The 15,806-nt window shown below is 33.9% G+C and overlaps 1 protein-coding gene across 1 annotated transcript in view; it reads left to right on the top strand.

Moving 5' to 3' along the window:
• The first annotated feature begins 4,582 nt into the window (after nt 1-4,582).
• Nucleotides 4,583-15,806, top strand: part of LOC133184538 (FYN-binding protein 1-like) — a 29,729-nt gene continuing 18,505 nt past the window's right edge. Inside the window, exons 1-4 of the mRNA XM_061319627.1 lie at nt 4,583-4,603; nt 9,554-10,772; nt 15,118-15,256; nt 15,496-15,659. Of these exons, the coding sequence (XP_061175611.1) occupies nt 4,583-4,603; nt 9,554-10,772; nt 15,118-15,256; nt 15,496-15,659 (1,543 nt within the window). The remainder of the gene's footprint in view (nt 4,604-9,553; nt 10,773-15,117; nt 15,257-15,495; nt 15,660-15,806) is intronic.

The raw sequence follows: 15,806 nt of genomic DNA, 5'->3' as shown, positions 1-15,806 counted from the left end.
AAAGGAGTCAACATACCGTAAATTTACTTTAGATCTATTTAGTTAAAAGTTTCCTGAGAAAAGAAATACCTGAATTTTCTGCGATGAGCTGATACAAGACTGAGTTTAGAAAGCACCTGATTGAACTCATTCATGTCCTGAAATTAATTTTTTTTGTTGTATCTTTTAAATCTTCTGTTTGCTGTGCCGTATGGTGGTATATTTAGGACATGCAAATATTTTTTCTTCTTATGATGGAAAATATGTTGTTCGCTCAACTTATTTTGTCGTTCAAATAGATATTTTCTCGTTAGCATGACATATTTCGTTTGCACGACTTACAATGTTCGCATGGCTTATCGTGTTCGATCGAGATATAGTCGTTCGCACGACGTCTTATATCGATCGAATAAGATATTACATGTATATTTAGCTCACCTGAGCTAACGCTCAAGTGAGCTTTTCTGATCGAAGAGTGTCCGGCGTCCCTCTGTCTTTTGTGTGTCGTCCGTAGACTTTTCTTCTCCACCAGAACCACTTGAAAATTTTCAACGAAACTTGCCACAAAGCATCCTTGGGTAAAGGAGGTTCAATTTTGTTGAAAATGAAAAGGCCATTCCCTCTCTAGATCTCAAAGGGGAGTTAAGGAATAATGAAATTTTGGGGTCATTTTAAAAACTTCTCAATATCCAGTCGGCCACAAAAGATGGAACTTACTAGACAGCTTTCTGACATTGTGTAAATTCAAATTTAGTCAATCATGGCCCCCTGGGGATAGGTTGGGGCCACAGTAAGTCTTAAGGGATTAAATTTTTATGTTTAAAATAGATAGAAAAAAAGATGCTTAAACATCTTTTACTCTAGAACAGCATGACAATGATTAGTGATAGTAATATGCAAACATCCTTAGGTAGTGCAAATTCAAGATTGTTCAAATCCTGGCACCGAGGGTAAGGTAGGGTAGGACCAAAATAGGGGATCAAATGTTTACATGGGAATATAATATATAGAAAAAACAAGTTTTATACAGCGTATATCTTTTGCTCAAAATCCGCTGGGCCGGAAAAGATGAAACTTATATGAAAGCTTACTGACATCAGTAGTTTTAAGTTTAATCAAATCATGACCCCGGAGGTAGGATGAGGCCCCACTGAGGGATAAATTTTTTATATGGAAGTACATAAAGGAAAAAAATGTTTCAAAAATCTTCCCAGAAAGGATGAAACTTAAATGCTTCCTGACAAAATGTAGATTCAAGTTTGCTCATATCTTGAACCCCAGAGATTGGGTCAGGCCATATTAAGGTCAGACGACACGTTCCTCAAATATATGTTTTATATACCTTGATATTATATCAACAATTATTCATATTGTCATTCTCTTGTGATTTCTAAAGAAGATGGGTGAACAAGGCGTGCAGAGTGCCTATAGCTTCAGATATTAAAAAATCATATTCAATTTGTGAATTAAGTATTTAAAGTAACGTTCTCATTATTGGAAAAAAATATTCTTTTATTTAAAAAAAATAATATGGTATTCGTGGGATTCGAACCCCTAAAATAAAAATCCGAAGTATCATATTGCTTTGAGACTAACACTCTAACCACTACACTACACAGCTCCTGATGAATAGTGGCATTTAAATCATGTTTGTGATATGACTCTTGACTTAATGGACTTCAAGTATTTCTCGGAAAGATGCGAATGCTTTGTCATAGAAGTGTACTTTTAAGGTATAGTGGTCCTTTGCTCCATGTTTTTGTAAACCAAAAAGTGTATATTTTTATGCAAACTTCAATGACAAATTCTTTGGGAAAATTATATATTTTTGAGGAGATCAAAATTTTACAAGGAAATATATGGGGAAAGATTAAACATTATCTATAATTTCTTGTTTGAAGGAGATAAGTCGTGCGAACGAGATAATGAGTCACGTAAATGACATACTACACGTATCTTGTGTGAACATTTATTAATATTTTTCAACATGAGAAAGAATAAATAGATATATTTGCATGTCCTAAATGTACCATCTTATCTAAAAGAAAATATTTGAAATATGAAAGAGATTTAAAAAAAAAAAACAACAACAAACAAACAAACAAACTGATCACTCTTGCATTACTGGGTCGCGAATTCAACAGTTGTAATTTTCATTAAAGGCCCTTTAAACTGTTGTCATGTTGCATATTTTTGCATTCACTGCATTGAAGTAAATATTGAAATCCAAAGAAAAACCATATAAATTAAAAAAAAAAAAAAAAATAGAGGTATCGTGAGCATTGAGCTCACAAATTGATACCCCCGTCTCCTATATGATAAAACAGTGTAATGGCAACTGTAATAAAGATTCTGTGAACGTATCATTAAATTTTCTTCAGTAGTAGATGAGGAGTTGCGGATAAAAGATGGGTACCCCCCAATGTCATAGAAAGAGTGTCAGTGTCTATGTTTTGCTATATTGTAAACCCGAAAAAAGTAAAATAGGAGGTGCACAATAGTAACAAAGGTTCTATGAAAATCTCGTCAGATTTTATTCAGTGGTATAAGAGGAGTTGCGGATAAGAGATGGGTAGCCCAAAGCGTAACGGACGGACACCCCTATCACCATACACCCCCCCCCCCTCTTTTCAAGTGGGGGGGGAGGTATTAAAAAAACTTACGGTCCGCCGCTTTCGGTGTCTTGCTCATTGGGATCCTGTTCTATTGCATGTTGTAACTGTCTTGTCTGTCCGGTCTTGTCTATCATATTGAGAACAAAAAGTTTGGTATATTTCTGAAATAATATGTTCTGATGCAAAAGTTAACGACCAAGGTTATCTTAGTTTTTGAAAGTCAAACTTTGAGGTCTAGGTAATGAGGTCAAAAATCAAAAGATATTGTCACAGGTAATGAATGTTAATATGAAAGCCCTTTCTTCTCTCATTCAGAAAGATTAACCAAAGATTATTTAGTAAGTGTGATATATTGATACTTAATCTACATTTCCTTTGGATTTGTTTGAGGACTGGTCGCCGATAATTTTTTTAAAACGTATAAACAATTGGTCCTTTTTTATTCAGAGACTTTATTATTGATCAGCAATGGTAAATACATGTATAAATAGCAACAATATGTTTAACTTAGTGAAATTATTCTTAAATTGCCAGAATCTACCTTTAAATTTTTATAGTTGTCTCATTTGAAATACTTTATGTAATATGGAAATTAATTGTCATATACAAATTTTGCATAAAAATTAAAATGTATCAAAGTTTTTGTAAAGGACACCTTTGAAAGGTTATTTTTGTTTAACGAGGACTGTCGAGGAGGTCCTTTTGAATTTTTTTTTTTTTTTTTTTTTTTTTTTTTTTTTTTTTTTACTTTTTTTCATTTTTTTTTAGCAAAAGTTTTATTAATATTATAGAGTTCTCTCTCTTTGCCTGTCCTCTCTCGGCTCGGATAAAAAAAAATGGGTAGATAGATTTTTTTTTTAAAAAACCCCGGAATTTTAAACTTCAGTGCTTAATTTTCAAAAATTTTTGAATTTGAAAGTATTAATTCATTTGGAGATAGGGAGTGAATTTAAAAAAAAGATCTTTTCGAGTTTGGGTGTTTTAGAAAAAGTTTTGAGACGGGTAGTTTTTTGTCAGTCTGTCGGGAGATAGACTGTCTTTTTAAAGATGGTCTGAATTCTCTCTCTTTGTTGTTTGGATACTGAGCCCTTCTACAAAGTACGTTATCTGGCTGCGCGATTTCGCGGGGGGGGGGGGGGGGGGCTTACCCAAAGCATAAAAATGATATAGAAACTTAACATTTGATGTTTAAAGCAGACACTTTATATGCATATATGAACATATATAAGGAAAAAAGATACGTGTATTTATAATATTGCATGCTATCCGTTTGATAGATTTATTGTGAAATGACCATGCAATGCGATTATATTGGCTTATCTTATATTGTCTTGTTTAACTCTTCACCGAATCCTGAATCAGAAAGCCTGTCCAATTCCCTAAATAGAATACGAAGTAAGCTGGGCTGGAATTTATCCGAATATTGACATCCGACAGTGGGCATCGATGTATTCTTTTAATTTATTTAATACGCTTCGTGTATTTTTTTTTTTTACTGGGCTTTGTAATTACGCCCATGTTTTACAATGTCTACAGATTTATAAACACTAGTCCAGATTTTCGACTACGCCTCCATTCAGGCGACTTTCCGGTGAGTTAATCATGTCGTGTCATATATAAACAAGGAAGTTAAAGCTCCTCTGTAGTGTTATATCAAGGAAGAAACGGTTATTGCATCGTAAGGAATCTCTGTGGTAAGAACAATATATAGTTTTCTCTTCATTTTTCTAAAAAAAAAATTTGACATTTCAAAGGCTGTCACATGTCAATAGCGTAAATTATAAATTCCAATGTACATGGTGTATGACCTGTGTACAAGATGTACAAGTCCGTAACATGCTGTATCGTTGCATCTGATGTTACATGTTAATGTTGTATATAGGATTGGAATACCTGATTAAATGTAGTACTAAGTTGTATTCGTCGCATGTAAAGATATACTGTCTAAAATTTTACTTAAAAGAGTTAATTAAGAGAAAACCTCCAGAATGAATGAAGTCTGGAAGACAGTGAGTAGAAAAAAAATATCACAACGTAAAAAATGTTGGCAGTTTTTTTTTTCATTTTTAATAAAAAGAGGGAAAAAATGATACAAAACATTATTAAATTTGATGACACTAATTAACAGTGGGTTTCTAACGGAGACCCCCTAGATCATGTCCATATCTCTGACACTGGCACTATATGCAGACTGAAATGAAAAGTAAATCATGATTATATTATAGAGATCAACTTGAACCTTTGTCTGCATGTGCATTTATACTATGTAGTTGGACTTTTGAAATCAATGCAACTTGATGGAGAATTTCACACGAGTATCAATGTTGTAATAGATCTCAGTCTCATAAACAATAATATACAAATGATCTCCACTTTTCTAAATAAGTGTTCATTGCTTTGACATATCAGTGGGAAAAAATGCAAAGATCTGCAGGTATATACAGTAGAACATGCTTATAACAAAGTGTCAGGGATGGATGATTTTGCTTCGATCGTTATAAACATAATTTGTGTGTCCATTAAGTTCACAATATATAGTAAAATTTGTCTAATCCGGACTCTGAGTACTCCAGATTTTTGTCCATTCCGGCTATAAATTTAGTCCCATGCACTTTTTAAACAAATGTATTAGAAAAAAATTCTGTGTAGACCGGATACTGTCCATTCTGTATTCCGAACTGCCATACTGGCCCCAACTGCTCATAATTAACGGTAATTATTTCCTCTAATCAGGCCACCCATAATAACCTGAGTTACTTCAAAGCAATTAACACCATTCGTGAAGATGTGCTAACGTGTGTTTACATGAGTGCCATGAGACAAACTGAAATGCGGCGGTGACACAGCCCACTTAAAATATAAGATTAAATTACAAGTAAATTAAAATAAAATTACTCACACATTTAACTTGCTTTTAACTCCATATCACACAGTATAATAAAAAATTAATACAATATAGGTACACGATTTGCAAATCAAAATATAAATCAGGATCGAAACCCAAACGTCTCATTCCAAAATGGCGCCATTACATTGGAGGGAAGACGTAAATTTTTACATAAAAATTAAAATTTCAATTCAATATTTATCAAATCGTAAATAGTTGTGTTTATAGTTATATTGAATGTGCTCTTTGACATGCAAAACCCGGGCCGCATGATATATATTATAATATACGAGTCTGTAGATTTTGACTCCGGTAACATTTCACATTAAGTCCCAAACTTTGTGAACAAAAAAGAAAAATCTACAGTAAGTCATGCAATGCTCTTTTAATTTCTAGACTCTAAAATATTGATTGATTTGATAATTTACTTATATATATTATATATTATACTCTTAAATAAAACAACGAAATTAAATTTCAAATATTTTCCTGCATTTTTCCTGCACTCCGGATTCTGTCTAATCCGGCCAAATTTTATGGAACCGGGGGTAGCCGGTTTGGACAAATTTTACTGTATTTTAATTTTAAAGCCACGAATGAAAATCACTTTGCTGTAAGCATCAATTCATTATAAACGTATTCCCTATAAGTGTGTTTTATTTTACATGAGTAGTGGACCCCTCAGAGAATTTCACTTCTTTGTATAAACTGAATTTTTCTGTCCACAAAATAAATTCCTTTGCAATGAAAAAAAAAGTCTAATGCAATCATAGCAGATAATTTAAAAAAGATTGAGAATTCCTTGTATTTTTTTAGTTGTCTAAATAAGACAAATGATCAGAAAAATATGGAAGAAAAAATAAGTTCCTCAGAATTTTTCAATATACTTGACTGACCTAAGCACTTCATATTGTGGTCAGGCATTGTTATCAATTCTACTATGGTTATTGCAAAGATCAAAGAGATGCCGCGGTCATTATTCTCCAATAAACCACGAACGTCATCAACAAATTATCGACAATTTGAATCGGTTTCCTCTAATTTTTACTGCCTTCACTAGGAAAAGGATAGAGGTATCTTTTGATTGTGATGCAAATTGGTGGGAAAACATTTACATTGAGTTCGGATTTCATCGTACTTTTTCTAAGCCTTGAGATACAAATGAACGAGAATAACATTCAATTGTGACGTCATAAGACACTTATCATGGAGACGTCCAAATGTAGCTTCTGTATTTCTCTTTATGTAAGTTTTAATATTCGCCGTAGTAGAATAGAAATAATTCCCTCATGGTCTGAATTGTTGGAGAATATACCCCTCTGCCAGTCTCGAGATTTTGTTGGCAAATAAAATCTCTCGACTATTGGGGTATATTCTTCAACAATTCCTCCAACGCGGGAATTATTTCTTAAATATTTAAGCTGCAGTTTTGTATATGCCTATACTCTGAACAACTCAGGTAACCAAAATATCTGTCAGATAAATTTTGTGAATGTGCATCTTCTCGAGAATGCATTCAATCTCAACCAAAATAAATAAGAAAAGACACTCGGTAAACATTTGCATGAACTGCAGGATGGTCCTAAGGTATTTATTCCTATCCAGTCATGGCATTTGTCCCCCTCTGTAACTATTCCATGATCAAGAAACCATAAACATTATGAACAGCAGGAGAGATCCAGAGATGTACATTTTTAAAGGTTGGCAGATATTATAGTAGTTTAACATCAGTAAATTAACTAGAACTCTCAAGAAAAAAAGAAATTGGGTTCTCTGATGTAAAAAAAAAATTTGAGACTGAATATTCATTAATATACTGTAAACATGAATATTTAGTACGTGTTGTTAATTATGTGAATCAGTGGCAAGCGCATTATAAGTTGGTGTTATTTCTGTTATACTGGGATTATGTATTAATACATATAATGTTGAAATAAAAGAAGATAACTTATACATGAGTTATAACTTTTTTGTACCTAATTTAAAACCAAATTATACTTATAAACTTTAAAGAAGTGGTTCCAAACTCTAAAAACTTATTTACAACTTTTTTGAGCCTTTTTTTTCTTTAGTTACAAAAGTTATAATTTAGTTAATATTAACTTTTTTTCTGTATGGGTTGTTAAAACTGAGTAAGATATTACTAAAGGCATTGGGGTGATATTTACGCAAAAGCGTTTTTATCTTTAAATCAGCATAATTAAATTACCCCACATGTAAATTTCCATGTTTATACTAGTATATAGTTAAAATCATGGGAATTCACATATTCATTGCACATATTCTGGACACTTTTACTTCTCTGCTGCAAATCAGTACACACTGAAGTGGACAAACAAGTGTCATTGTGAAGTATATATCATTGAATGATGTGTGCAGACAGGAAGAAAATATCTAATGGATCAGAAAAGATTTTGATCCTTAATCATCTGAATTTGAAAGATGCGCTTAGTGCTCTTAATTCTCTTTTAAGCAAATTTGGACTTTTATTTTTTGAGAATCAGTTGTTTGATTAATTAAGAAATATGTGTAACCAAAGGACATAATTTGGTGATTAATATGTTATAGTCCACTTTGAAGACATCACATGTAGATATATATTCAGAGGCAGGAAGTATTTAACGAAGCCACTGAGGGATAAGTAAAATTTAACTTCCTAGCTGTTTTTTTTAAAAGTACACAGATAAAAAAAGAATGACTGTAAAGCCTGAAATAACTTGAAGGAGGAGAAACATTATTGTCTAGATTTCAAAGAAAATTTAAGTTGGATATTTGCATTTCATCTTTTTAGGTCAAAAAGCATGTTTTCTATATGAAAAGATTTTTTTGCTAAAAGGGAGGGGGAGGGCCCACTAGGTAACTAAGTGGCACTTTGTTAACTTTAAAATAGTACAAGTATTAAAAATAAACATTTTTCCTTTACATTTGGTTCGATATGTCCTGAAATATGTGTGTACATTGTATTTGTAAGAGTTTGTGCCATAATTACAAGTCTAAATGGAATATGATACATATATATATACTGTGATCACATGTAGTATTTGGTTCAATGGCATATAATTCTCATCTATCAATAGTTGTCACAAAAAATAACATTTTTCGTGCATGCTTACCATAAAAAAGAAAACCAGAGAAATGTAACATGCATTCTGATACAAAGACTATTGTTAAGGTCATTCATGTTTGAAATATACCAAGGGAAACAAAACGGTGTATGTTATAAATACATGTATCCAATATGAACATTTGGTCATTTGAAACCTAAATTAGAACTAAGATGTACACAAGGACATCTTTTTTTTTGTGAACCTTTATTTATTGGTTGTTGATAACACACAAGGTGGATCTGAAAATTTAAAAACTTCCTTGAACAGAAGATCAAGAATATTATATGATAACTATTTATGAAAAAAAATTGCATTTGAAATAAGTGCACTTTTTTCCCCATATTTCAGACTTGTACACTCTGGCATCTAAATTCAAAGTCTTATTAAGGCACAATGAAAAATATTACTAATTTTCAAGGTCAAAGCTCAAGGTACCCACCCCTTCATTTCAAGACCTTCTAAGCATAAAATATTACTGTACTAATTTTCAAGGTCAAAGGTCAAGGTACCCACCCCTTCATTTCAAGACCTTCTAAGCAAACCCCTGGCTGACATTTGCCATGCAACATACCAATATGATAATGTTTTGTTTTTTTCTTGTATCTGAATTTTAGTATGCACAATAAATGTGTTTTTTAACCTCAAAAAGTTTATCGTCTCCTTATTTTATGCTGATCATATTGGAGAACAGTTGTTTTTTTTACATAAAAATGCCACCGACTTTACAAATCTTTTTGCTTATTTTATATACATGTATACTTATAATAAATGATACCAGACTGCCACAAGTTGTACATCTACCTTCAACTCTGAGGCAACATGAATAAACCTCATATATATATTTGTTTCTGAATTAGTCTTTTTTTTTTTGAAAATTATTCAGTACCGAAAGAAGACATTTCCTTATATATGTCATAATATGAAACATACATAGTGTTATTAATCTTTTTTTTTTAAATTAACAGGATGTAAATAAAGTACAGAGAACTGGGAGTAGATCTACACTTCAGGAAAAGCCTGAGAGTAATGTAGGCAGAACACAACCAGGATATACTTCCAGTAGCAGCAATGCTGCAACAGTACACAGTGCAAATGCGGGCATAAACAAGAGAAATAGTAGACTGAACATTCCTGCTGCCTTCTTGGCAGACAAGCAAGAACCAGCCATGAATAGACCTCCAATTCCAATTAAGAAAGTTGTGACAAATCCTGTAGAGGATATCAAACCTAGTTTTACTCCGAAACCGGCATTAAAACCAGCTAGGCTTCCAACCGACAAAGAAGGAAGTGTGGCAACGATTCTCAGGACCATTAAAAATGCAGAGAACAGAGCACATGAAAATGGGGATGTTACAAACTCTGAAAACTCTGAAACCTCAAAGTCAAAACCTTTGAATCCATTTTTAGCAAGAGACTTGGAAAATAAAGGTGAGACAACCAATAAACCAGCTACTCCACCAAAGGCATCAAAACCAGATTCAGATAAACCAGTTCCACCTTGGAAAGCAGGAAAACCAGTTGAATCTGAAAAACCTCCACCACCTTGGAAAGCAGCCAAAAAAGAACCAGATCCTGAAAAACCGGTGCCTCCATGGAAGGCTAGAGCTTCTATAGACCAAAAGGATGAAGAAAATACTTCTAACAAAAGTGATAATGTTCCACCATGGAAAGCTCAGCTGGAAAGTAAAAAATCATCTGCTGAAACTAATAGTGTGACAGAAGAAAAACCCTTGCCACTGTGGAAACAGAAAAATCTCCAAAACAAGCCGGAGCCATTGAGCAAACCAGAGGCAAATAAAACAGATTCAAATGTTCCTCCTTGGAAAGCAAATATAGAACCTGTGCCAAAAGATGAAAACAAACCCCCTCCCGTAAGTAGACTTAAAAGCAGTCCTTTCCTGGCAAATCAATCTGAATTAAACAAAGTTATAGGAGGACTGAAGAGATCGAGCAGTACTGAAAAGTCGGATGAACCACCACCTGTGCTAAGACACTTAAAAACTAAGAAATCAATAGTTCGGAAATCTATAACACGGCAATTTGATCAAAAAAAGTTTTACGCCGTAGATATAAAGACTGTAGAAGTGGATGGAAACCCTCCTCCCAAACCTACAAAATTACTTGGTGTCATTAATATAGACAGTATTGTGGAGGATTATAAATCCAGACTTAATACTACTTCAGGTAAAGTACTAGCAGAGAATTTGAAAAAAATTTATTTTTTTTTTCTGCAGAGCAGCAAGGCAACTAAATATCTGATAAGTATACATCCCTTGTAACATGGATTCAGATAAGCTGAAATTAAGTCTACAGCAGGAGAACAATTTTTATCAGAAAATGTCTGAACCTCCTTCTAGGGAAAAACAAAACTATAGTTTGTCATGCAATTAATAGCAAGCACCCTCATATTGTTCAATATAAGTTTGTGCTAGAATGTTTCATGGTGCTGTAGATCATACATGTACAAATTAATTGATAATTGATACTCCTAAAATGTATGAGTACAGTCAAATCTCATTATTCCAAACTCCGTAGGACAGAGGAAAAACTTCAGAGAGAATCTGATGAAATCTATAAGACACATATTTAGAAAAAGTGGTTGCAACTTCCATCTCAATGACATCCACTTACCAGTCTTATCTGACAAGAGATATGTGACAAGCACATGTTTGAGGCTTAAACATCATATATCTTTTATTTTATAAAAATGGAAAGTGTTTTTGTTTGGAATACATGTATTAAGAAGCTCATCATACACAATAGATTTGTCTGACACACACTGTAACAAGATAGACTTGCACACTTAACGTTTCATGTACAATGACTTGTCAGTTTCATTTGAGCGGAGGACTTCCCTGTTCACATAAAATGTTATACATAATACATCTTAAATTGTGTCATGCTAATGACTCATGGTAGTATGTTTGCCTTCTTTTGTTAAATCAACTCAGTTCTCCTGTGAATTACTAGCAATGATCAGTGGATTTACTACCGTTATTATATGTACAATCATCTTCAGACTTCAAGATTTTATAACTTTCTCCTGTTTTGATTGTTCATCAATTTAAAAAATAGAGTTTTCTAAAATGATATGACCTTTGTAGTACAATTCATTGCTTCATATTTAGGTTTTCTACCATTTTGTTAAACAGGAATGCAAATGAGTTAAGGCTAGGAGTTAGGTAATTAAAGGCATGAATGTTTAAACTCTTTATTTTCTGATCAAAAGAGATGATACTAGGGATGTGTACAGCAATACTAAGTACTTGATATCGTGATTGAACTTAACAGAACTCTTTTGCGGTGGAGGTAGGAAACGTCCAATAGCTGGAGGCAATGTGCTGTTTAATACACGGTAACAGGACAGAAGAAAAAGGTGACTTACCAGACTAGGATTCGAACTCGGGCCCCCTGAATCTCCAGTCAGGTGCACTACCAACTGAACTATCTGGCCACTGGCGATCGAACTCATCTGATCGCCACATCCCTCCTTCTTTAAAGGTCTTCAGCCCCTGAAGACACCAACTCAGGCTCTTCCCTGGCAGGTCTTTCACCTGTCACTTCCAGGGCATGGCATGGGACCAAATGTAACAGGAGAGGAGAAAAATGCGATGGATCAGACCTGGATTTGAGCCTGGGCCTGGTCCGTCGCATTTTTCTCCTCTCCTGATACAACTCTAATTGAGATCAATCACTGTAGATTTTTAAAAGACATATAAGAAAGAAGACTTGGTAAAACATTTTGCTAAATGTTTGGTGCACCACTCTGATAAAATTTAAGAGATGCTAGTTCTCTTATCTTACAGTTTTGTAGATACATGTATTTTCCATTAAGCCAACTCTGATGATGATGAATATTCAACCATTTCTTTCTGGTAAATATTACTTTAGGAAGTCTATACATTCCCAATAAGACAACTTACTTTCTGAAGTGGAACCATTAGTAATACATTGTACTTGGGGATACTCATTGTTTGAATATGATATTTGATAGTCACTAACATAAACAATATTTTATACCCTTAAAATGATGTGAGATTTAGAGCTTTTTTGACTTTATTGCAAAAGAGCAGCAATAAGTAAGATAACCATGAGGTATAATCATGATACTAACTTTTGATAGCCTTCTTCTTACAAGTTAAAAACAAATTAAGATTTGCCCGTGTGCAAAAGCTGTTTTTGTTGATCAACGTTCTTTACCTTGAGTAGTAAAGATCAATAAATATCGTAATATGATGTCATAATGTGTATTAGTAGTGGTTACATGTACCAAGTATGTGTAAGATTAAAAAGTGTTTTAAAAAAGGAATAAAAGGAAGTGTTTTGATTAACTTATTTGCATAGAAACACCCATACTTAGCCTTAACTCACTTGCAAAGATGACACCCTTTGCATAATATTATGATTTTAATCATTCATAAGTATTTAGCTCTGGCATTTTTAGCCCTGATCACTTGAGGGCTTTACTCTGTAACTTAATAACACTTGTTCTAGAAGTGTGATAGAGACAAATTGAAATGAATTAATACATGTGTCATTGACACTCTATGTTGTAGAGGGATGGCTGTGTGTGCTCAAGTGTCCTTAAACAGATTTTATTGAAACAGAGATGACAGTGCATTTTTTTGTGATCTTAGTTCAATTGAGATTTTTGATCAGACTCTTTCTGTTTGTTTTAATTCAACTTTGCAAGTTTTTATTACTTCTCTAAATTGTTAAATCAACTGCATGACTTGCTATCACAACTTGGCAAATATTTGCTTCAGACTAGATTACCTGCCAACTTAAGTATGGCAATATATGTAGTTTATACTGCATTCATGGCTTAGTTATAAACATCATAGGTGTTAGAATACACAGGCATTGGAAATTGGAGACAAACAGTACTCCTACATTCTGGTCAAAATAGATTTATAAAAAGATGAGTTATAGACATTTTTTAAGAACTTTTTTATTGGGATATATATTATTTTTAGTAACAGACTAACAATAACCAATTGTCTTTTGTCAAGTGGAAAACAATAAGTTAGTATTGAAGCATCTCTTAATTTATGATGCCTGCCACCACCAATGTATGTACATCTGTGTATAGTATTGGCTGTCATCTTTTTAGGACAGGGTCATTGATTTCATTAGACATTTAAATAAACAAACCCTTCACTCCCATCAATAATAAGAAACTAGAGTACCTAGCTATTAGTAAAAGGACATAGGTTCATGGGCATCATGTAGAATAAAGATTAACTGAAGTTTTCAGATCTGTAGACCATGGGTATTGGCCTGTATAGCTCACAGGTACTTGTGGACAGGAACAACAACCCCCCCCCCCCTCCCGATATTCAACCCTGAGGCTTGTTGGACATTTTTTTCACAAATTATATTTATTGCACTTATTTATCATGTGTACCATAGGAATAAATCGTGAAAACCCCGAAATAATCATTCCACACAAAAATACCCCACTATACATTATAAGAGAGAAAGGTAGAGAGTGGCATACCTTTCTCTCTTATAATGTATTGTGGGGTATTTTTGTGTGGAACGATTATTTTGGGGTTTTCACGATTTATTCTTATGGTACACATGATAAATAAGTGCAATAAATATAATTTGTGAAAAAAATGTCCAACAAGCCTCAGGGTTAAATATGGGGGGGGGGGGGGGGGTTCCTGTCCACAAGTACCTGTGGGTTAGAGCACCTGACTAATAACAGGGGTCCTAGGTTTGTTTCCAGGCCCAGTCATAAATTTTTTCATTTCCTATTTTATCATTGACCACTTGCAGGCGAAAGCCCTGTCTGGGGCGTAAGAATCTGGGTTGTGTGTCTTTGAGGACAAAGACAATTTCAGGAGGGAGGAATGTAGTGACTGTATAAACTGTGGATATCAGCCGGATAGCTCAGAATACCTGACTATTAATGCAGGGGTCCCAGGTTCAATACCCAGTCCAGCCATAAATTTTCTCCTTTCCTGTTACAACTGTGAGCAAACTTTTTTTTACTTTCCTGTTACAGTGTTCACAATGATGGAGAAATCATGATAGTTGTTTGGAAACAAGAGCACAAAAAAAAAACTCACTGTGTGTGTGTGTGTTTTTGTGTGTTTAAATAAATGAAATTTGATTAACAGTAGTCACAGTGCATCATCTAAGACTAATTTTTGCAATAAGATATACATGCATTTGAGATAGAATGGAGATGATGAACATGTGTAAAGAACTTTCCCAGATTTTATAAAAACCAGAACAAGGAATGTTCAGTAAAACTTGTCTAATCCAGATACCAATTGTTCCAAAAAATTGGCCGGGTTTAAGACAGCATTCCAGATTAGACATTTTAAACAGTTGAATTTACTAAATTGGACTTTAATGTTAGATCCTATTAAGCAAGATTTCGGAATACACAACATCCAGATTAGACAAGTTTCACTGTATAACATTAGCATTGGGTAGCTGTACAGGGAATCTAAAAATGTCTATAAATGTACCACCTTCACATTTTTCAACCTCATGATTAAATTTAATCTTTTAGAGGACAAACCTGACTCACCCCCAGAACAAGAGGAGGAGCTTGAGGTGGATGAACTTTATGAGGAACTACCCGAGGAACCAGTATCAAGGAGGCCCGTAACTACCCAACAGGGAAGAGCCTCAAAGGTTGTCTCCCTCATGTATGTATAAAATGGCCTATGACTGTTCTAAACTATCATGATACATTTTGCTGTCTTGATCATAATTCAAAAATCAGACATTGTACAAATACAGAGATCTATATCTGAAGTGCCAACATTGAAAAGTCAAGAGGGAAACTTTACAAACAGATATATATGAAGGAAGTAAATTAGAACTTAATCTCTAGATATAGAAATGTAAATATGAAACTAATTCCCTAAATTTTTCCCACCCCCAGACCAGAAATGGCTTCTGATGAAGAGGATGAGGGAGAGGAATATGCTGATACTGCCAATGTTGCAAGCCCTCCTCAGGTGGACCTCTCGTCCCTTCCCCCACCACCCCCATCAATCCCATCCAGAGGGAGACCACCACCACCCACACCTACAACACCTGCTGACAGTAAATTTTATTCTCAAACAATCTTTTGTGAAGATTTTGTTTAGAAATAATTATTTTTTGGTACATGATGTGAAAACTATACATAATCGTTTTCATGTCTCAGGGTTGTCCCTAAGAGCCGGGGGCTCTAAGAGCCGGGGGCTGGGG

This window comes from Saccostrea echinata, unplaced genomic scaffold (genome assembly GCF_033153115.1).
Source record: "Saccostrea echinata isolate AGI-Se365-2 ecotype Australia unplaced genomic scaffold, CSIRO_AGI_Sech_v1 ptg000010l, whole genome shotgun sequence".
NCBI lineage: Eukaryota > Metazoa > Mollusca > Bivalvia > Ostreida > Ostreidae > Saccostrea > Saccostrea echinata.
The sequence above is the reverse complement of the archived record's forward strand: the minus strand, read 5'-3'. Positions and strand labels throughout refer to the sequence as shown.